General features: G+C 31.8%; 2 protein-coding genes across 2 annotated transcripts; one reads left to right on the forward strand and one right to left on the reverse strand.

Annotated features, from left to right (window-relative positions):
* Nucleotides 1-1417: 1417 nt before the first annotated feature.
* LOTGIDRAFT_231545 (hypothetical protein) lies at nucleotides 1418-9580 on the reverse strand (the record flags this gene model as incomplete). The annotated part of the gene is made up of 13 exons (XM_009053700.1): nucleotides 9346-9580; nucleotides 6756-6821; nucleotides 5509-5709; nucleotides 5299-5350; nucleotides 4989-5101; nucleotides 4409-4540; nucleotides 4016-4189; nucleotides 3754-3824; nucleotides 3297-3395; nucleotides 2894-2967; nucleotides 2576-2730; nucleotides 2007-2099; nucleotides 1418-1510 (listed from the first exon to the last, which is right to left on the reverse strand). The coding sequence occupies exons 1-13, from the start codon at nucleotides 9490-9492 to the stop codon at nucleotides 1418-1420; spliced, it is 1470 nt and encodes a 489-aa protein (XP_009051948.1). The 5' UTR covers nucleotides 9493-9580.
* Nucleotides 9581-11160: 1580 nt separating this feature from the next.
* LOTGIDRAFT_115052 (hypothetical protein) lies at nucleotides 11161-12735 on the forward strand (the record flags this gene model as incomplete). The annotated part of the gene is made up of 4 exons (XM_009053701.1): nucleotides 11161-11310; nucleotides 11842-12014; nucleotides 12221-12323; nucleotides 12640-12735. Coding segments are annotated over 4 exons (522 nt in total), but the record flags the coding sequence as incomplete, so codon positions are not given.
* Between the last annotated feature and the right edge of the window lie 12297 nt (nucleotides 12736-25032).

Consider the following 25032-nt stretch of genomic DNA (forward strand, 5'->3'; position numbering starts at 1 on the left):
ATTGGGAAAAAATCTAACCATAAAACACCCTCGATAGAATTAAATTTAAAATTGGCAGATGAACAATGACTATTAGAGCATTGGCTATGGCATTTTCTTTTTATACCCAGCAACTGTAAAAACTAAGGTAATATTTCATAATATATTTATTTTAACAGATATGAAAATAAGACATAACCTTTGTACAACCTATCTAATATATCAAAAATAACTTATTTCATTTATAAATTATATTTTACAATCTATTATGCAATTACAAATATAACCATTACTTGTTTCTACTCAAATAAAGGGGACGAAATAACAGAAAGGCTACTATTAGGGAAAAACGAAATAATTTGAAATACAATGAAAGGGCTATAAATGCTCTATCTCTGACTAGATTCTAGGATATAACGGGTGATTTACAGAGATTATAAATAAAAGGTTTTCTAATTTTTTATGTGGATTGGGGACACTGATCAATTTGCACCTTTCCAATTTCAATCAGTCGCCTGTGGTTCTTGCGATTCCACTAAAATCTAGCGTTATAAGACGTCACTATTCGTATCACATCTTCCCCTTGTGATCAATGAACAGTCATCATGTTAGACGATTAGTTTTTGTGGAATCGCAGGAACCCAGATACACATAAAAAGTTTAGAAAACCTCTTTACAATCTATTTAACATTGAGATAAATATGAATCAACATAACAATACAACACATCAGTCCTTATCAGTAATCAGAAATCATTAACCAAAAAAAATCAAAGTACATAGAAATGCTAACCAACATTTGTGAGTGTCTGAAAATTCCCCAAATTATTTTGTGTAGTGTACTGAATATATCCAGTAATTATCTTAATACTATGTCATGGAAGTTAACATAAAAAAATCCACATAAAACAACCTTACAATATCACCATTATGTTATAACAGCATTGAAAGCACATGTATATAATAACAATATGACAATTATATATAAATCAAGTTGCAAATGATTATGTATGTACATATGGAGACCAAATATTGGAAATTTAACCTATTTTCAAGCATTCATTTCTTCAGGTTAGCAAAATAAAATTAGCTCTTGTGATCAAAATAAGTATTTTTGTACTTAAAGGGCATTCCATAGATTATAAGCTTTACCTTTATATACATTTACAGCATAGGAAATATATTATGCACATTCAGTAATGTTTCAAGACATTGTTGATGTTTATTTTATTATGAGCACTATATACTTCAGGCATTATAATTTTTATTACCATTTGATAAACCAAAATGAAAATAGACTCTTGATTATGTTTGAAAACGTTACTGGATGTTCATAGATATTTCAGTCTACAGATATATACAATAACAATATCACATATCCAATTGAAGGGACTATATTTATATCACTAGATTTCCTCTATACACCCACAACACCCTATTCTATCTCTGTGAATGGTTGGTTTTTATTCCTCCCCATTCTAATAGTTTCTTATCAGCATTCTCTTCCCAATTACTATCTAAATCTAGCCTTAGCTGAAATTAATACAAAATATGAATAAAAAATAATTTCATAACATAACAAGCTATGTCTCCTGGGGTGTTTTCACCTTCTGAGGGTCTGGGACTAGGGTGTCAGGTGTGTGGCCAACTTGTGTAGGAGAATTCATTTTGAATTGAGAGAGCACCTCACACCTGTGCATGCTGAAAATGTGGACGATACAAATTTTTGCTGGTGTGGAGGGTCTAAATGGTCTAGGAGTGAGACGGCTGAGAAAGGTTGGGAACCACTGAGCTATGTAGATTCTGCAAAAGGAAGTTATCAAAAGCAGTCTCAAAGTGGCATGAGGTGATCAATTGCAAAAATGATGTAAAAATGTTCTGAACGTATGATGAGACTCCATTTTGAAATGTTCAATATTTTTAGATGCTAAAGAACATTTAAAGCTGTATAGATTCTGCAAAAGAGAGTTGACAAAACAAGCCTCAAATTTCGTATTTTCTGTCAAACATAATTTAAACATTACTCTACCTTCCTACTCTGTTGTCTTTGTGTATCTTTAGCTTCCCATTGTTTTTGTTTAACTTGAGCTTCTCTTACAGTGGCTCCACCACAGCCCCACACCTACAACATATACATGATTACTCTAAAAATAGACAAACTATCTACCAAAATCACAGATGGAATCATCCATGAATGGCAAGTGATTCAGAGATATTCCAACCTAAAGCAACATGAAAACAATGCAACTTTATTAATAAGGGGTGAAAACCAACACTGGGCTGACCCTCTTAAGTCTCTTGCTCAGTCATAAGAATGTCATATCTTTAAGATTTGAACCTACAGCACCTGATTGACTAGCAGTTGACAATCGTTAGATGGAAGTATTGATATGTACACAGTTCAAAAGTTGTTAACCCTTTTAAGGAGATATTCATATAGCCACATGCAAGGATATGTATTAATTAAGCTGACAGCTGACACCAAGTTAACTCTGGATAGCACTGGCACTGGCATCCGTGGGCTTGAGTTCACCTCTTTTGTACCAGATGTATGTCAATGACAATCCATCATACTACAGAATAGAATACCAATCCTACCTCTATTTTATGAAGAGCACAAGGGACACCATAGTGATGTATTTCATCAAATTCTTGAGGTAAAAACAGCACTTTATTCTGGTTTCCTTTACCAATTTGAATTCCTTTAGGAAGATCTCTAGAAAATTCATTCCACATTAACATTTTCTCACCAGCTGGAAAACGCAAAGAGAAGCAGTGCATTATACCAATCTCATGATAAAATTGATTTAACAGGGGGCATATTGGTTTATTGAATTCCAATTCAAGTACTGCCAAGAAAGACAAGCCAAGCTATCTCAACCTTAACTTCCTGTACAGATATCAAATCTAACTTACCTTGTATAACTCTATATACAGGTGATATCTGGATTAACATACAATTTTCACCTCCAAATAATGACGAACTTTCTCTAAAATAAAGATAAGTGTTTTTCTTACTCAGACAGAAGATTTAAATTTAAAGCTGTGTAGCTTTATTACTACTATTGACACAAAAACTACAAAAAATATATTGAAACTTACTATGTATTCTAATATAAAACTACTAATTCTCCTTTTGGACAATTTAAAACTTTGTGGTATCAATCATGAATGGTGGGGTCCTCGGTGAACGAGATTCTAGTTTTTATAGTCAATAGTCAATGATACATATTTGGAAATTGGACAGAAAACTATAGAAATCCACCAGGGATATCAATACGCAGTTTTAGATATTCTAAGAATATGCAGCTTAACTAACCTCCATCCACAATCTGCTGCTACACAATATAAATTTCTACCTTCAAATGATAAAACTGTCATGGTTGGTGCAGAGTATGATATCACATGATGCATAAACCTACAAAAAATATTCACATTATTTAGATAAATGACACAAATTAAACACATTAATAATCTTATGTATGGGTGAAACAGTCATAGTTACATCAATATCAGCTAATTTTGTAAAAATATATATGAAATTCACAAATAGACGGAATATGGTTCTACTTTTAATTTAAAATGTTTCAAGTTTCAAGCAATTAAAATTACCATTTACTCCATTTTCAATGTTTCTAATAATAAGAGCTTATTCATAAGTGAAATAAAAGTCTAAAGCACCAAGGTTAGGACTGCAACATTCGTGTAAATACTCAGGTTCTGTTCCTTCAGGAACATAATTCAGGTCATTGTCACTGCAAAACAGAGAAACTTACCTATTTAAAGACATACCATGTTGGGAAGAACTATATAATAATGTCCAACTTTGACATCTTGATAATCTAGCCTAAAACAAAAAATTTACATACAGACCTTGGCCCTGTCTCTCAATAAATCTTGTGGAATTTTATATTGTGAAAATAAGGATATTTGGATGTTGTCAGTTTCTTATAATATTGTATACTACAAACAAAAAAGTTAAATAAAAACAGTGCTTCTGATTTTGACAATAAAATAAAAAGCATGATTTGCTCTTACCAATTTCATGAGTAAATGATAAGAATTAAGTAATGGATTATTGGATGGTGTTTCTCCAGTGGGACTCTTGGTAAAACATGTCGGTATAGTAGCTGATAGTATCCATAACATTCCCATAGTCACTAAATAACGACCTTCAGCAAAACCTTCCAACTGCGGGACTGGAGCTACTTCCTGCCAAATTACATACATTGAACGTGAATATGTACAACGTGAACATGTACAAACAATATATAAAGAGAAAAGAATTTGATTTGAATCTGTCAATACTCTTAATACAATGTATAAGCATAATGTAAGCATAATGTAAAGTTATGAATTGATTTCTGCTCTTATTGTAGAAATTGAGAGAAATCTTAGAAAAGATGTCATTATGTACTAAAATATACTTACAAGTTCTGATGGTAATTGAGACCCTGTTAATATACTAAACACCCAATTATGTACACCACAGAAAAAATGAGGACAATTCCATTTCAACCAACTTTCAAATGCATCAAATCCAATCTCTGATTCTACACCAAACTGAAAGTAGAAAAAATCTCAAATAATAAACATTTTATATCAACAACATGTCAGGTTTCTATTTACAGAAATAAACATTTTCATGATAATGGGCTTAAATTCCAATGCATGTCTGTAGTTTTTTGATGAACACAGATAGATAGAAACATCCATTTTTACAAGTATAACAATATATCCTTTTCTGGACTATATTTTCATAGTTACAGCTGGGTCAACTAAAATAATGAGGAAAGATAACTTATTCAGGGCTACCAGCCAAGCCAACCAAGATTAAAACCCACGTCCACCATTTGTTCGATAAACATGAACAATATTAAGTAAAGACTCTAACTGACTGTGCTACAAAACTAAATATGTGATATGTATAGTTTTTATGACTCTACAAGGACGACATCATTGTAGGTATCCGTGGCTATATGAAGGTAATCTGGTTTCTGACTGTACTTACCATACTAGTAACAACAGATTCAAATATCTTATCATCTCTTTCATCTTTACAATATGGTATTTTAGATGCTGATAATGTTAAAGCGTAGGATATTTCTACCATTTCTAAAGCATCTGAAATTCAAAAATACATACCAGTCAGTTTATATACTCAAAATATCAAACTAACAGTATTATCTCTTTTCAAAAGTTGACAAACTCTATGGCAGAGAAATACAGATCGGTTCTTTTATCAAGATAATCTTTCTGACTGGTACATTTTTAAGTACCATATTATTGAGAATATAGTGCATAAAGTATATAATGCACACCCCTTCTCACCCTATTGGATTTCCTATCAAAAGTCTGTGGTTCTTGTAACATCTGAAAAACTTATGAAAATATCCACAGAAAGTACTTCCTATCCACATATAGAAAATCAAAATAATATAAAAGGCTATAGCGATCTATATAGTTGATAAATATCCCAAAACAAAATATTCTTCTTCCCTTTAATATCTAGAGAAAAATTTATTCCATACCTTGTTTATTAAGCAATTGATTTCCATTAGCAAACAATCTAAAATAATATTCATGTTGTTCTTTTTCATCAAATTTCTTAATAACTTCTTTCCCAGATTTAGTAACTGTTCTCGAGTTATTCTCTCTTTATTAGAATGTCCATTTACCATCATACTGTACATCAAACTACCAAATTTATGTAGAGGTCCATGGAACACATCCTGAAAGTACAAGACATTAATTATGCATTGTAAGATATAAAAGCAAATCTTGCAGGAGTTAAAAGTAGAGTATGGAATTGGAAATTGTTTTGCCAAAAGGAGATTTAATGCATGGCATGTCATTGTTCAACAGATGAAAATCAATCTTATTATTAAAGCGTATTATTGCATATAAATTGCACTTATATAATACTGTCAATATTGACTAAGGAATCTATTGTGAAAAATTCAAAAAAATTACAATTTGGCAGGCCCCTTTTTGCTATATATTCTGCCGTTTAGTCCCCCCCCCCACCTCCCCTTATTCATTTCATCTGATTATGAAACTTGTAATTGTGTTGAATCATTATGTACTGTACTTTGTTATCAAAAGAGTTTTTTATACCATAATATAATTCCCTAGTGTTTTCTGTTATAGGCCCTTTTTATGGTCATAAACTTCACATTTTACACGCAAATAACTGACAAACAAGCCTTATAACCTACATTTTTAATTAATGTATATTAACATATATTATGACATTTTAGATAAACAGAAAAAAAATAACATTAGGATATATACCACTGTTATCAATCCAGATAACTTTTTAAAAAATATAAATTTCTGTATGTATATGACAATACAACAGATAAGGTGATAGTCTACACCTTATTTTTCGCATTACATAATAAGATAACATTTTGTATCTTAGTCTTAATGAATTTGAATCAAATTTTATTCATTTTGTCATATGATTTCTCTTGCAAAATTTTCCACCAAATCAAAATAGTTTTTTTGACTCTGTCAAGAATAGCTATCAAAGGTTAGGTTAAGGTCAGTCAGTTTCAGACTAATCAAATCCTAACAGTAACATTATTCAGACTAATATATCAATATTCAATAGTAAATAACTCCTTCAGGCTACTACATCAAATATATAAATATATATCAATTCATTATGAATTACTAAACCTAACCAATATCAGACGGTAAGCAGCTGTTTGAAATACTGTTATTAATTTTGGAAAAAATATGCTAATGGTTTAAAACATTTGCTTTCTATTACCTCAAATGTATTTCTTGATAATTCCCCAGGATGTGTATTACCTCCATCAGCTGTTAGTTCTAATTTCTGAAAAATATATAAACAAATGTCTCAATATATTCACACAATTTTGTGATTATCAAACAAGGATTACTGTTGCTATCAGTGATGACATCACTGGAAAAACCTAAAATGATCACCACACACTATTACTGTACACTAGTCTTCAATTACAGGTCTTGCAGAAAGGAAAGGCGATGAAAAATGATTTGCACTCTCAATTGTACCCCCAATTTATTTTTGACAAATAAAAAAAATATGAATTTTATACGTTTTTACCTCAAAATATGTGTCAAAATGCACCAAATCAATTCAATTTTTGGAAAAATTTCTTGAGAGAACTCTCTAAGAAGTTCCATTAGAAGCCTGCGACAACACACTTCCACAGAGTTGCCACAATTAGAATTCAACCTTGACAGTTGTCCCCCTATTGAGTCAGCCTCACCCCTATTTGTACCCCAAGTCTCAGGATACGATCAGATTAATTTATACCTGACCAAATAAATCAGCAAGCTAACCCACAAAAGAACTTTAGTTAATATGCAATTTTGATTTGTATATCTGGTATAAGAAACTACAAAATAACTCTATTTTTAAATGTGCATATACAACTCCATAAATATTATCTGATTTATAACCTCGATTGATCAAAACAAACCAAATTAATTACTGAACTTATATCACTGCCACTCAAGGACAGATATCTCTAAGTGTGATTTTATCAATAAGCTTTGGTTGATTATTTAAGGTATTTAATATTTTTATATCAATAAAAAAATCTGAGATTTGGACAGTGATTATGATGTTTCTTTTATACTTGAGGTCTTAAAGTTGCACGAAGGACACAAGAGTCGAAGTTTATATTCTCAAATGACCGAAGTATTTGACCCAAGAAACAACTTTGTTTGAAAGACACAAATATTTCTCTTACTCATGAAACAAAATACACAAGGTAAAAAAGTGTCGCTTTTTCATTCATTTTTAAAAAAAATAGACCTCACAATGACCAGTGAAGAAACATTCGAACTAGTGACAAATAGATAGTGGTTTTATTACTTATTGTTTTAATTAAAAAAAATTAACCTCATGTGTCGTTTGAAGTCATAGCTAGGTTTGTTTTTATTCATGTAAACATGTAGTTATTTACAGAATTGTTGTTGAGTGTATTGTTTATAAGTAGTACTACACAATACAAAAATACTGTTAAAATTAGCCCTAATGTTGTCAACATTTTTCTTAGTTTGTATCATATTCTTAGTGACACACTTACAGTCATGTAAATATATTAAATTTTTATTATGATTGTTATATTGATGTTTTTACTTGCATGTATTTTGCACATAAAAATTCATCTCTATTGCGTCTATTAAAAAAAACAATTTCAAAGTTTTAAGAAGATTTCTATATACAGTAATGAAGTAATCATTGCATAATGTTCTTAATGTTACATATATCAAAATGGTCAAGAAAGATAGTGGTGTTTAATTATATTGTTAAGTTCCTCCTGTTGTCCAAACAATGTTTTATTTTGTTTCTTTGATATATTTCATCATCTTTATATTTAATTTAACAGATGTTAAAATAAGATCAAATGTCTGTGCATATACATGTCAGTTGCAGATAAGGCACTGTAGAGACAACAAGGTTGCAACTCACTACCAGTAACTCTTAACACCAGTATGTGAAAATTGCAATGGTGCATGCAATGGTACAATTTGATGCTTTCAGTGTCAGTATAGACATAAAACGTTTTGAAAACCTCTTTAAAATCACTTTAACATAGTGAATAGTAGTGTGCCACCTCGATTTCTTTGTTATATCCAATAAGAAATACTTGTATAACTCCAGTAGGCTTATACTATGTTTATTTAATAACAAACCAGGATACAAGACTAGCTACTACTGTTATATAAATATTGATAAATCACATCTTTAACAGTGTCTTTACATCCTGTTCAACAAATATTTCCTTTGTAAATCCTTTCTTACTTATGTATATATCAGTTACCAATGGGTCAACCATACCTTTATTGACTTTAATCAATTTGGGCTAAAGCAGATATCAAGACCAAATAAAAGTTGGTCCACTTGCATTGATCGATAAAGTATCAATTGGCATTATAAAAAAAAGGGAACAAAGCTAGGTTGGTTTCCGAAATCATTGATAGTGGCATCTTAAATTTTCTTATCCACCACTTATCATTTACAGCAACTACTCAGATCTCACATTGCTGTATTTTTCAAAAATGGATAACAACCATTGAACTTAAAGAGCTCATTGTATAACAATTAAATGATAGAAAAAAAAGTGATATCAAATTTTTTGAAAGTACAAGTAGTTAGCCTTGACATTTGTCCTGAGGACAAGGTTGATATCTGTATTTGCCAGTCATGTCTGATTGGAGATCCAAAGTGACTCCATGCAATTTTGATCTTTAGATTTTAGGGACATTTTCTCGAAATTTTCTGAACTTAAAATTCATTCTAGATGAAAATTGGTACAGTATCTAAATTTTCACGTTAAAATGTATCTGTAAATGTCAATACTTACTTCAAATAACTTAGATAGACTTGCACAGTACGCCTTGTTGGAGGCCCTTCTTGATGAACGATTCTGTATTCCCCCAATGCCACCGGCAGAGTTGGATGATGAAGGTCCATCTTCATCAGGAGTAGAAGGGGCCTGACTATTCCCCATGATTTTCTTATTCAAACGAGTATTGTCCTATTAATATATCATTATCAAACTAAAAGATTATCAGACGACTTTCTTCACTCGTGTTATGACTTTTTACTAATAAACTTTTATTTACATTTGGGTCAAATCATCCCAGGATGCATCAAACTTACAAATTCGTACCCAATCTTTAAAAAACAAATGAATTATTTCATCTGATTATTTTGAACCAATTAATATAGAGACAGGTAAACTGCTATCCATTTCATTAAAATTTTAAAAAAGAATGTCTCTTGTGGATAACTGTTTTAGATAGCCGACTATGATAATATAGAAAAAAAAGTCCGAAGAATTTGAATGTATGGTTACGTTTTAAGAAAGAGATGGCGCATAATTTCTTCCGGTTGCATATCATTTCGCGTCGGCAGCCCACACCTGTAAATTTTTACATATTGATGGTTAAAATAATAGTCTTTTTTGCTGATTAAAGATCAGATAACTGTTTAATTAACTGGCGATTTAATTAAGCAATTAGGATCGTGATTAATGCTTTATGTTAAAGGTTACGGGTGATTTATATTTGCGCATTTGTTGAAGACAAGAAGCTGTTGTTTGGCCGCAATGATTTCAACATAATGTCATTTTTGACATAAAAAGATAATATTTTCTGTGAAAATATCTCTGTGATGGTTTTATTCTACATGTGAAAATGTCTAAGTGCGAGTGTTCTACACGGATAATACCAGCAACATGTGCTTGGACGTTGCTTTTAAGTTCAACGTCTCTGTATTTTGCATTTGTGTAAGTGTCCCCCTTTCCCATTTTATTTTTTTATACACTCACATACAGCTTCCTTCATATTTATGGGCATTGTTTCCTGGCATTTGGTTAAGAGGTACAAGCATTATGTTTCTTAAGACTCAGCGTTGTGCAGAAGTACCATCCATTACCATTGCACATCTACAAAAACAAACAATGTTACTGGTACTGCTTGTCATTACTTTTTTTAATAAGCTTATTGTCTTAATTTGAGTTGACCAAGAGAAGGGGAGTACAGTTTTAGTAGGCTTCATATCTAGAACCTGACAAAAATGTTCTGTAAATGTCAAAAAAATTGTAAGGTTGAAAACCTGGGAGAGCATAGATGCATTTTGAATATGGCATTAAGTTTAACTACGGTACCGGTAATGCTGTTATTATGCCAACTGTCAAGTATTGTTAACCGAGTGTCATGATTCTTATTTTACTTTCTATTACAGATGCCGGTATCTTCTATTCGAATATTCGATAGGAATTCCAATATTTTCAGGAATAATAACAATATTTGTGTTGGCCAATTTATGCATGGCAACATTCATGGATCCAGGGATTTATCCTAAGCGTAAGAATATTATTTTTTTTTTCATTTTGTATATGTATGTACAAACCTTTCGTCTTGCAACAAAAGAGTTTTGGATTTATTTGTTAATAAATTAGATTATTATCCTTCCTCTAATCACCTCCTTACAGGAATGGCTTGGCAATCAACTGTGCTATTCTATTGTAGTGTGTTGGTGATACTTATTAAAATAAATTAACTTATGGACTATATGATTTGATTAGGTGTTTTAAAATTGCTTATAAAAAGTCTTATTTTCCATGATTAGTAACAGTAACTGTAATTTACTTCTATAAATTTCAGCACATGAAGACGAAGCTAAAGATGATGATTTTAGAGCTCCTTTGTATAAAAATGTAGAAATTAAAGGAATAACAGTTCGGATGAAATGGTGTACAACTTGTCAGTTTTATCGTCCTCCTAGATGTTCACATTGTAGTGTCTGTAATACATGTATAGAAGTAAGACTGTTATTTCTAATGTATTTTTATCAAGTTTGTCAACCTTTTCTTCATCATTAGTACACTGCATTTTAAATATGTTTCGATACGAAAGCCATAATCATTAGAAAAGTGTATTCCACATTTATTTGTGTCAAGTTTTTCTTTTCTAAATTACACTTTGCATTTCAACATATGTTTCAATACAAAATCCATAACCAGAAGTCAAGACAAAAGTGCATCTGTTGCTTTGTAAACATCTGAACTTTATTTTTTAAAAATCATTTGATAAAAGTGTCTTGATTGTGACCAGCCTGTATTTGTGTACACATTATGCAGCAAGGATAATGCCCAAGAATAACTAGTAGAAAAGATGTTTGAAAACCTAAGTTATTATCATAGCTTACAATAATAAAATTACACTGATACAAATGCAATACAAAAATTGCATGATCTTGTCGCAGGAAAGCTGAAACAGATCGATATGTTCTGATAGATGATCTTTCATGATACGAAATGGTTACAATATGCCTGTGAAATTTCTATTTTCAGACATTTGATCATCATTGTCCCTGGTTAAATAACTGTATAGGCAGAAGAAATTATAGATATTTCTTTTTATTTTTAACATCGTTATCATTACATATGTTTAACCTGTTTGCACAATGTTTAGTGTATATATTAGATCATCAAGAGAGCTTACATCAAGCTGGTACTATTGTATCGTATCCTTTTTATATACAAATGTAAAATGTGGAGACATGTTGTAGTAACTTTTGTCCATTCATCAACATTTGTTGTAGATAAATATAGACTGCAGACTTTCAGCACTCATTGTAGACAAAATTTAGCATTAGACCAACAAAGTCCCCATGTTCTCATGTATATTGTTCAAGAGATATATTGTTTGACTTCCTTAACCCTCTAACAGTATAGTGTTAATGTGTATAATAGGGTTATTGTTTGTACCAGTGATAGGGTTAACTGGTTTCCATATAGTACTAGTATCTCGAGGTAGAACTACCAATGAACAGGTAGGTTGTACTATTTTTATCTTAAACTGGCATCATTCAAGTTTTTCAGCGTCCTACTTTTCTGCACCATGTGGGCTAATGAAGATGGGCAACTCCATGCGAGGTGCAATGAGGGATATTTTGCCAGAACAGCGGCATTAGCCTGCTTTTTTTCGATTTCCAACTGTCGAGGGATCTTTTAACGCGCACAGCCTGTAGCACAAGACTGTGGCATTTTCCTAGTCTTTTAATTAAATTCCAACTGCAGGAGAGAACTAGTGATGGCATTGGTGGTATGTTGTTTTAAATATATTTTTATGTCAAATTTATTTTTCAGATGACTGGTAAATTTAAAGGTGGACACAATCCATTTGATAAAGGGTGTTTTGACAATTGTTGTTACATACTCAGTGGTCCACAATGGCCAAAGTAAGTTTGTTTCTGTTAATCAAAACTTAAATATGAGAAACATTTTGGATTGGCTTCATGGCATTGATGTTGAAAATTAAGATGTGCTTTTGAGAGTTTCTTCCCTTTTATTTTCCCATGGCTTTGTGTCAGAGATATATTGATTTGAAACAATAATATCAGAATCTAATACTGCTTCATCAATTGACCACTCTGCCATGCTATGGCGTTGAAATTGATTGTTTTCTTCTAATGTGTACTGTCATAGGAGTGTGTTGTAAATACTCTCCCCCCAAAGGAAAAGAAACATGTACTGTTCAACTAATCCAATGAATCAATTTGTTGCACCAACGTAATAAGTATTCATCTAATGTTCTACCACTATTTAAACAACAGTGAGCTTTATCAGTATAATATAATTTCTTTCTTTTAGATTGATATCCTACATTCCTAAAACACGTACAATAAACGTCCATTCTTCAAAGATAACCTACGTAGCAGCAGATAAAGATTTCAAGATGTTTTCTGATTCAGCTAATGTTAATGGTATCAAACATGATGAAAATTCAGCAAGCAACAGTGTGAGTAAATCCTAAGGTTGTATATTTCACAATCTCGGCATCCTAGCAATATGTAACTGTCAGTAATAATATAGTATTGTGCAGTTCTCAATGTAGTATTGCATGGTATAAAACAGGTAAATTATAGAGATGTATTCAGTAGGAAAATTGTCTTGTGACAAACAAAAGTCATCTGTGTGAATTTTTCACTTTACTTTAAATGTGGTCATCTGTTCTGTATAACTTCTGAGCCTCTTAGTGGGTCCAATTCTTTTACTGAATGTAAGCATGTTGACTAATGATCTATATATGATATTGCTGATATTCAAGCCCATTACTTAATAAATTTATTACAGTTATCTTGTTATATTGTCAATGAAATATGAAAGATTATACAAGTTATACTGAATACATCTCTATACTCTTTTATTATAGACAATTTTTACCGTTTCTAAATATAATAAAATTTAACTTCAAATATTGAACATACCACTATAGTACATTTTATCTAATGCATGTTAATGTTTGATGTGCTACTTCATAAACTATTTTGATATTCTACTGAAGACAACTTAACATGTGTGACCTAAGGCATTGGCATGGCAGGATTTTGAATCTTTTTAATATTTGGCTTTTAGCAATAGAGTTTATTAGAAAATTTTGAGTGCATAGACAAGACTTTATGAAAATAGAAATCTATATCAAATAACATAGCATTAGACCCTTTCTAAAATTAGAAGGAAGAATGATAACTAAGAGACTAAATTTAAGGGATTAAGCATAACCTAACATATTTTCTTCTTCTTTTTTGTATTGACCAGTTGAAAATTGCAATTAGGAAACATAATGTTATATCTTTATTTAATGTCATTAATATGTAATTTTGTTTGATTATAGCGAAGAGTTATCTACCATGATGATGTTGACGATTATAAAGGCAGCCAATCTTTAGATTGTGAACCATCACCACCTACAGCAAGAAAGAACGGCTCCTATACCAACTTGTTTAATAACACTCCAACAACATCCATAGGGGCGTCATTACAGGCTGCCCAATCTCATAGCAGTTTGGTCGGTCGTGCCTCACCTAAAATCTATCGACCTAAAAACTATTACGAACGTTCTCCACAACGTTCTCGACCATCATCACAGGATCATTTAGACGGAGGACATGGCCACAGACGCGCTCCGATTGCCACTCTGGATGACGTAATTCTTCCTAAACAAGCCTCTCTTTCTTCCCCTGACAGTATTAATAGCGCTGGAGGCTACCGAAATCATCATCGACCTCCCCATAGTAGAGGTCGTACTCCAGACAGAAGTCAAATCACAGAGCGAGGTCATCCTATCATACATACTGGTCGTGGCGGTGGACAGCCATTCACATCTGGAAATACGTATGTTCCTAAATCAGGTTCCCAACCTCTTTTAAATAATTCAAACAATACAGCATACAGAAATAACTTTTCACCGGCAAATCAATCTCATAATAAATCACGAACAGGCGGACAAAATGTACCAGTTTCAGCTGGGTATAACAGGGCTATGCCAAACTCTTATATTCCACCTCATGATAGTGATGATGATGCTGCCGGTAGGCCGTTATCATTTGTTCGTGCACTTCAAGTGAGTGAAGCTGTGGATCAAAGAAATAGACAGTTATCAGCAATGGATAGAAAACAGCAGAGAGAAGAAAAAAATCGCAGCTTATATGATACGAGTTATGAAATATCTGTGTAGATAAAAAAATTGTTTTTATTTGTAATTAAATGTTATATTGTGTACCTTGCCCAGCTATAGTGGGTAAAGACAGATGTCAGGAGAGCCAATTTATTACAGTGATTGGTGCATGCTTTTATATAGTTTGGACTGAAATTCAGCAAGAAAAGTTGTAGGAGTTGTTGATACCAAAACAGTTATTATAAAGCTGAAAATGGACAAAAGTGAGAGCATAAGAACAAGTTGTGTTCTAATTGAACATAACGTATAAAGAAAATGATAGATGATAAAACGAAAAAGAAACTATGCTACGAGTGATTTAGATTTTTTCCTCCTCTTCATGATTTGAAATATTAAATGTGTATCAAGGAATAGTCTCAGATATTTCATTGAATTCATATTTTTCTCAACTTTGACTCATTTAGAAACATTTAGAAATTTCTAGAATTTTGGTGCAATTTAACCTAATAAACTGCTATATAGGCTCTTTATCATATATACTTTATACTTAGACTTATTCTTCATACATTGGTCGATTAGATGACAAGTTAGATCCAATTCCAGCCAAAGCTGATATCACAGACTAGGGCCATGCATTCTGTCAGATGTTGAATATACAGAGAATGATATGTATTGAACAAGACTTAAAATCCAATTCTTGTATGAAATTTTGACTTCTCATAGAGCACCAAATTTTCTTCAGATTTGTTTTGATAGCCTTGTATTGCTTCTAAACTAATATTACCTAAGCTATACCAATAGGCACATTAATTAACAATAGCGCTTGATAAGGAAACTGTTAAAGTTATTTGTTTTGGAAAGAGAACCTGTTATGTAAAGGAACTATAGTTGCCTATCCTTAGTATAGGCTTCCTAACCAATACTATGTGAATAGTTAGAATAAGCCTTTCTGTCTAAATGATGTTTATAAAACTGGTATAAATGCTCAATGTATATATCTTTTATATTGTAGTGAGTTATTTTAATCATTGTAAACTGATATCTGTTTGTAACTTTATAAAGAACTGTACGGTTCAGTCATCTTTTATAAAAAAAAAAAAACTTCAGTTGCCAACAGCTCAAGCTCAAACTCCAAAAAAAATTGAGTTTCATTATCTTCAGTTTTGAGTCATATTCCATGTTTTATATTAAAGAAAACTCCAAGAAAAGCTTACAGGTCTGCCATTGCGAAACGTAAGCTTATTTCAATATACAATGATTATGTTGCAAATGTTTTATACTTATAGTAATAATATATTTTGTACATCTACTATGCCTTCTTATTCTGCTGTTTCATCTTAATTATCAGGTGCTTTATACCTCAAGAAATATATTTTGGACCACTGTAGCTCATACAATTATAGCTTGATTTGACTGGAGACTGTCATCTAGATAATTACTTTACCAGCTAATAGATCTTAATTTCAGCCATCCATATCACTTTTTAGAATTCAAATCTGACATCTGTTACAGTTAAAAGAAAATGAAATGACTTTAGATCTGAAAAGTGCTATTAAGAGCTGAAATTGACCAATTGGTTCAGCAAGTATTTAGACAACTGTACCTCTTTTATCATAGTACTTACATATGTTACATATTTTATTTTGTTATGTTATTTTCAAGGCATTAGGTTAGAATCTCAATGTAAATATCAGAAATTGCTTGCCTTAAGATCGATAGAATACGGAAAATGACTCTGAAGCTACCATGGATGTGTATTTTCGAAAATATATTAGCGCTAGGATGACACTTTTTTTAGGACAAATGTTATTTGAAAATGATTTAAAATTTGAAATTTTTTTACACACGTCTAATATGAAAATTGTTGACAGCAACAATCATTTTGCTTTCGTCAGAGTTTGAAATAGGTTTGAAAAGGGAATTTCAAGATAATCTAAGGGGAAAACATTTATAATAAAAACATATTTTAGTTGATTTGTTGTGTGGTACTTAAATCTTAAATAACAAGGCTCTGTTTTGTCTGAATTGATTTGGGTTTTATAGTATAATTTGCTGTGTTGAATGGAGTGATAGATATATACCTATTTTCATTTAAGTTCTTGCCTATAAAAACCTTTTCTCAACTGAGCAAGGAATTGATTTATTCTAAGGTTATTTGAACATTATTTGCTCATTTTTCCATTGCCATAAAACAAATTCTTTTGAAATTTAAGGTTCTTAAAGGCATTCATTCCTCTAATTATTAACTTCATGATAGAAGGTCATACCAATTGCCTCTTTAGCATTAAGGGACATAGGAGAATCACAGGGCCTCGATGTATTGGTAAAACTTCCATTCACATGCATTGGTGCATTTAAAAATAATATCACATATTTTGAAAAGGAGATTTAGTGCTTTTATTAATCATTTATTATAGAGAGAAACAGGGTTTTTAATATTATTTCAGCCAAATATTCTTTAATATCATTTGTTATAAATATGCTGATCTTTATTTTAGTAAATTTCATTTCAAGTTCTTTAATATATCATTGCAAAAGTATATTTTTGATTATCTTATTCTTTATATATAGAGAGTGTATACATTGTACAGAATAAATTAGCATGAAATACATAAATATTATGTAAATTATCCACCATGAATATGTAAATCTGATCATTTATATTTATTTATGTAAAAGAAATATGTATAGTGCAAAATATAATGTGACAAAACATGCAACCTGGTGTTTTGATATATAACAACCTGTACAATAACTATGTCTTAAAACGCTTAGTTTGAGTGTAATTGCAAAAAACGCAGACGTTTGATTGGACTGGTGCAAATTGATGCTGTAAGACACGATACCCATTAGAAGAAAACCCCTTTACAATCCTTTGAAGATACATGCCTTACTTTGGCATTTTTAGCTTCCTGACAATAATTTTAGTAAGGGTATTAAAACATAGAAAAATGGACTAGACCCTTTTTTTGAGAATAAATGGATTTAAGATTCATATGAAAAAGCTTATTCATCTTGCAAAATATTTAGCAAAAAATGTGATAAACTAAATATTGATGCTCCAATATTTGACCGTTTGAAACAGAAACATCGTGTGTTCTAAATTTACCTCAGATTGGAGGTTCACCGTAATGCCTTCCATTAGTTTGTGTTGCCAAGAATGTTGAGTCTGGATATGCATCTTCTAATGTGATCATCACTGAAAAGAATTGTCTGAAATGGCATTAATGTTTTAGGTTATGGATAGAAAAAGTCTCGCCTTTTGCTCTTGTTCTTAAAAGAGGTGAAAATTCTTAAAATTGTAAATAATTTATCACGAAAAGGTCAATTTCAGATTCATTGAAGAAAATGTCTAGTCTCCAAATGCATACCCCGTTTAATTCTCAACCGAAACCGGGAAGGGCAGAATCAGACCGTTAATAAAAGAGAACTTACTTTGCACCAGCAAAATGAGCAATAACTTATCTGGTTCTGTTTATTTAGAACTTTATAAGCTTCAGGGTTGCAACCTCATACGCTTAGTTGAATGTATTTGCTAGTAATCAATTTCTAAAAATATCTTCGATTCAAATTTTTATCATGATATTATGATTGGCGCCTCACATTTATATAGCAATAAAAAACCTTCAATGATTAAAACAAATGTCACTGTTCTGAGTTCACCACCATATCACCTCATTGATAAACCTTATATTATTATTGGACAGCCACCACATGGTTTTTTCTTGACTTCTTCATCTTTAACAATACCATACAACACGTGAACAGAATTATAACTGAGTTGCTAAATATTTCACTCGGTTAACGACCATTAAGAGTTGTTGTTATCTGGACCAAGTCACGTTCAGTTTCAGATGACGTTCGATGTCGTCGTACGGGGGGAATAAGTCGTAAGTGCTCTCCATATCATATAACATAGAGAAAGTTTTGGGGATTTATCGGATTATATAAGGATCCTGTTATGTTATTTATGACACCAGGTATATCTACTGAAGAATATATGCTCTTATTGGCCAAGTTTAAAATTCTTAAATTTTATGTTCATTATACGTAGTATTCCTTTAAATGTGTAGCCTACATTAAATGGTGTAGTCCGTTTTCATTATTACAAAAAAATTAAAAAGTTGTCCGGCTATTCTCTCTTAAACTCCCGTCATTCACCTCTAAGCTCTTCAGAACCACTACCAATAATTCGCTCAATCGGCGTCAGAAACAATGTGATAAGACAATAAATAAAGAATTCGCCTAGCGGTAAATATAGAATATATTATACCAGGTATAAATAGATAAGTTACTGCAAGCCGATTATCTTTCCGCATCTTTCCTATTAATTATCGGCAAATCAATGTCGCTTTCCCACCTGCTCTACTAATGACAATTTATTAGATTACCCCCCTTGAAGATCAAAGAGAACGTGACAGTTGTTTACCTGTACTTGATAATCAAGACATCCATGTTTACTACTCGTAAAGTAACAGGACTGGAAGATCGAGTCTGTAAGATTGTCCAGTCCCAGTAAAACTCCCTATGAATGATGAGACAGGTAATTCGAGACGAAAATGCTGTCATCACGACGTTATTATGTGGCGTGCTGTAGCAATTATGTGATTATGACTTGTCAGCAGAGTCTACCGCAGTTCAACGCGTACGTCACATTGCCTTCAGGTAAACATCGGACAAGGCCAATCATCCTTGTCAGGATCAACAACTTGGCTTAAATATGTCGGATAGTTTGACTTGTGAATGGAATAAATTTCGCATTAAATCGGGAATTTAATTCATGACAGCAATATTGACGGTAAGATCAAAGAAATATTATTTATTAATGTTAGACGAGAGCACGCGGCTGGTACAGGTAAGCGTGTTACATTTTACATCATCTAACATTTAACGAAATTAAATGAAATTTTCTGTTAAATTTCTTCATTTTTTGACAGTGTGAGTAAATATCAAAGGGTACAAATTAAAATATTTGATGGGTAGTCTAATGACAGAAATGTACCTTATACAGGTAAATGTCATTATATCAACTGTAACAGTAAATATAAACCAACATATTCGTAGGCTAGTTAAATTATCGATCGTCCTCTACCTTTCAACGCTTTCGATTTTTTCCCACTTTGTTTTTACGTTTTAATCTCTCTATTGTTTGAGGCTGTTTTGTTTTGCCTCGGATCAAATCAAATGGTTTTTCATCACCGTTGAAACACATATGATGAAACAAGACGACTTTTGTGAACGTAACGGATGAAATATACAAATTCATAATATTATGAATAGATAATGTAAAGAAAAGAAATAGTTTTTCACCAATTCAAAAAGTATGAAAGAAATTTATCCCGTCTCAGATTTTTTTTTAAAGATATTAAAAACATTTCAATTAAATTTAAACTTTTCAACAAAGTTTCGGCTCTTTTCTTCTTGCACAAAATCTTATTTTTGTTTTATCACTTTCTTAACCGAACTTTAATAGACAGCGTTAAATCTTGGCTTGTTTTACGATCAATGGGATTGACAAAAAAACTAAAATCTCCGATGGAGACTTTAGTAATTTGAGAGTTTTATAAAGGAAACAAAATCGGATAGATCCTTCGCCCTGCGGAGCAATTCCGAGGTAGCTCTTGATCCACTCACGGTCGTCAGCAACCGGAACGTTTATTAAATGAAGTTGTAAATCAAATGAAACTTCATTAATATAATATAAGCTCATAAATCATACCAATGTTTTTTTAATATCATAACATTATATTGAACAGAGACCTTATTTTATATAACAATTTTCTCTATACATTCATAAATCATCTTTTGTCATAAATTTTGTCTATAAAAGTTCTAATAAAGACAAAACATAGGCTTTATAGTTTCATGTGCGAAGATAAATAAATGCTTATCCTCATTCTATTAAGCCCAGTTACAAGTTAGAAACGGGTTCCGGATACATAGTACTCTCAGAGCAATATATTTTTGATATGGGGGGTTAAATATATCTCAGACTCATGTTTGAGACATGTGAATAAAGTAGGCCAAGCCAACTCACAGGAGAGAAATTTGCATAATTTTCTGGACCCAAAAGGGAAATAGTAAAGGTATTCGATTATGACTTCCCGGATGCGACTGATGGATAAGAAAAAAATTGACGTTAAGGTGTTGTTGGGTAGTATATTTTTGCACCAATTCATACGACATTTCTCAGTAGTTTTAGTAGAGCTGGATCTTTCAAGGTAGATCACAAGCATCCAACTATGTCTATCTTAACATCTCGTCAAAATAACAAGACCAACTTACATCATTATTTAATGCCTAGGCTACAGGTATTATACAGGTATAAGCTAAATGTCATCCTCACCTAGGTGTGAAATAACTATATTATAATATTATGTCGAGTTGACGGGAACTATTCATATCACTATTGATTAACAATCAGCTCTGTAAACTCAACACTCGCCTTATTTATGTCTTATTATACAGCCTCCAGAAATATATAATGATTAACTCAATGATAAGTTCAATTCAGGTTGGGATAACCTTACTTATATTTACGTCATATTGTGGTAACTTAATTGACATCTAGACCAGTTGTAATGACTTTGTGGCAACCTAACTGACATCTAAATCAGTTGCAGCCACATTTTTGTCACCTAACTAACATTTACTTCAGTTTTAATCAGATTGTGGTAACCCAATTCACATCTGGATCAGTGGTAATCAGATTGCGGTCCCCAACTAAAATCTAGATCAGCTGTACGCTAATCAGATTACATCCAAATCAGTTACAATCAGATTCTGGTAACCTAAATGCCACCTAAATCAGTTTTGATTAGATCGTGGTGACATAACTGATATCTAGATCAGTTGTATTCATATTCTGGTAACCTAACTGACAAAAATCAGTTGTAACCAAATTGTGGTAATCTAAGTGACGTGTAAATCAGTTTTAATATTTTTATTTTATAGATATTGAATGTGTATACTATCACATGCATGGAGTCGCGAATTGGGGACGACTGCAGTGTCTGAGCACTTATCTAATGACAATTTTGTGAACAGGAAATGTATTGTCAAAATAAAGCGTAATTTGTCAGCCTTATCGCCTACTGTGTTATTTTGTATTATTGACCTTGTAAAATAAATATTTATATTATGTTATATAAACTGATGTTATAATAACTATTTCATTATATTATAATTATTACATATAATTACTCCTATAAATTTTTTATATCTTTATGATGTTGTATCATGATTAATAATATTTATTTTACGTCATACATTTAGGTGGCTGGGGGTCTTTTTCAGTCTTTTCCCTTGAGATGTATTGCTGTTTTATATTTTGTGAAGTTATAGATCTGTAATAAATAAGAATTATCCGATCGTTTGAATGATAGAGCAGGAAAAAAAAGCGCATGCCATACAGGGCTTATTCGATTAAAAGTGATATATTAAATGTCGAAATAAATATTTTTGTACCCGTAACACTTACCAAAATCAATATTCGATCTTTGGTTTGTCAAAAACGACGCAAGAAACGACAGATGTAGACCTATAGTATGTTGCCAATACGATAAGTGAGGAAAAGCCAGAAGCTTCTACAGTAGCAATATAATTTTATATAAGAACATACATGCCCTGATGTCATTAAAATTTCGTTGTGAAAAATTATACAGGTAAGAATTACATCAGCTGGTAGAGCGAATATTTATAGAAATAAAACCCCATTGAGAAACAAATCATATTGATTTTCGTTCAACTATTTCAATTTCTATTTCAGAGAAAGATCAAAGAAATACAGTTTCACCTTGATCAATTATTTAAACAGCGCAGATTAGATTGATGCGGATTGTACTTGCAATTATACGAAATACTCTTAAATAATAACGTTAAAATGTAAAAATGACAACTTGACGTTTAGTAAACATTATTATTTCAATATAAACTACCCGTTATATAAATAATGTGAAGAAAGTTATATATAAACAGTCTGAGTGTACATAGTGTAAAAACATAAATATTACCGTTATTTTAACTTGTTAAATTATTTTTAAACACTGTCTTAGCTGGAAACCTCTCATACCACGACTTACTTTTAATATCTTTTGACACGTTTCGTTGACAAAAAACAAGATTAGCTACATATTGTTAAAATCAAAAAGAAATTGGATATAACCCCTCTGTATCGTGGAGGATTTAGCGAGAGAAAAAATAGTTCAGTCATTCTTTCCACGTGTTCAGGACAGTACAAAAATCGATCAAGAGTCTGCAAACCTAAAAATAGATATTTGGTCAGCTTTGAAGTGTCCTGTGGCCTGATGAGATTAGACTAGATTTATGTATAATACGTTGTCATAGTAATAGGTATATAAATAATATTCGGATTATCGGGATTAAGACTGGTTAGCCACACTGACGTAAAAGTAAACAATCAGAATTTCATTACCAAATCAGCCATATGTTTTTACTTGATGAAATTTCCTAATTGGATTATTATTGCTTAGGAACACCAACACTAAACTTCAAACCCGAATTTAATCGTATTAAGGTACTCTCAATTCTAACGAGATCAAAAGTGGATTATTGCCTCAACTTGTGAATGTGATTCGGACTGTGTGAATCAGTGGAACAATTTCTTCCAATGGTATATATCTTATCCGATATATTATGGATAAAATGTGTACCTAAATGTTTCATAAGATACGAGTTCACTTAAAAAAAACTATTGAATATTCATTATAATGTGAAGTGTAATAATCAAACGTAACTAGTATTCGAAAAAGTGAAGAATTTGTGCAATTTTAAATATAGTTTAGGAAACAAAATATTTTTATTGTGGATTACAAAATGAGCATTTTGATGGACGAACATCTCCAGCATCAAGTCGAGATGTATAACATGGATGAGGACGAGGATGGGATAGGAGGAGATGCTGATGCGTATTCTGAGGAACAAGAAGAACCCGATCTCTATACCCAATTAGAGCAAAAGGATAGAGATCTACTTCTGGCAGCAGAATTAGGTAAAGCTCTGTTGGAGAAAAATCAGGATTTAGAGAAGAAATGTGAGCAGGCTGCTGATGAATTTTCCCATAGACTTGAGGTAAGAATTTATTTTTATATTTCTTTCTAAACGTTTTAATCATCATCATCATCATCATCATTGCTCTCGTCCTTGTCGCCACTGCCTCATCACATTAACACCCTCCTTATCATCCTTATCATCACCATCCCTCTTATAGTCCTCTTCTTCTCTAAATCATCACCCGCTTTCTTATCGCCCTCCTTCTCATAGTCCTCATTATCTTCCTTATTGTCTTTTTCATGGTCATCATCATCCCTTTTACGTTCTCCTTGTCATCATCATCATCTATCTTCTTCATCTTGTCGTCCTCCTCCACTTCATCATCATCTTCATCACCATCTTCATCATCTTCATTCCTTAGTACAGGAGCGATTCATCTACATAACACAAATTGCATTGAATTCTGAATTTCAAATATTGCATGAATGTCATTCCTGTCGGACGTACTAAATGTTTCATGAAATATTTTATGGTACATTTATTGTGTTCAAGCTATGTATTATGAACGAATATCCACATGCAAATATATCATAAATACACTTGAAAAATAGTATTATAATACGATGTTTGATTTGGCCAAACTCTGAGTAATCAGACGAAAGACACAGTATGAGATACATAATTCCAAAGACATGTTTCAGATTATGTTTTTTATATCTAATTCCATAAAATGTTCTACTAACAAACGTAAAGGTCATCTAAAAGTGTTGATTTAAAACAAAAAACACCATGCATTTTCTATCTGATTAAATATGTAAAATACAGTCACTATCAGAAATGTAACATCAAGTCGACATATTGTTTTAACTAATCTTTAGTTCAATAGTATAAATAACATGATAAAACCAGTTGGAGTTCGATGCGTGGGGTCAAAGCTATGTTTTGACTTGAGGTTTTTTCTCAGCAATCTTTCACTGAAAGGTTTGTAGAAAAACAAAATGATAATCATGATCATATTTCATGTCTGGGAAATTTTTCACATCATTAATCCAAGAACATAACCTCAACAT

Source organism: Lottia gigantea, assembly GCF_000327385.1.
Source record: "Lottia gigantea unplaced genomic scaffold LOTGIsca_20, whole genome shotgun sequence".
Taxonomy (NCBI): domain Eukaryota; kingdom Metazoa; phylum Mollusca; class Gastropoda; family Lottiidae; genus Lottia; species Lottia gigantea.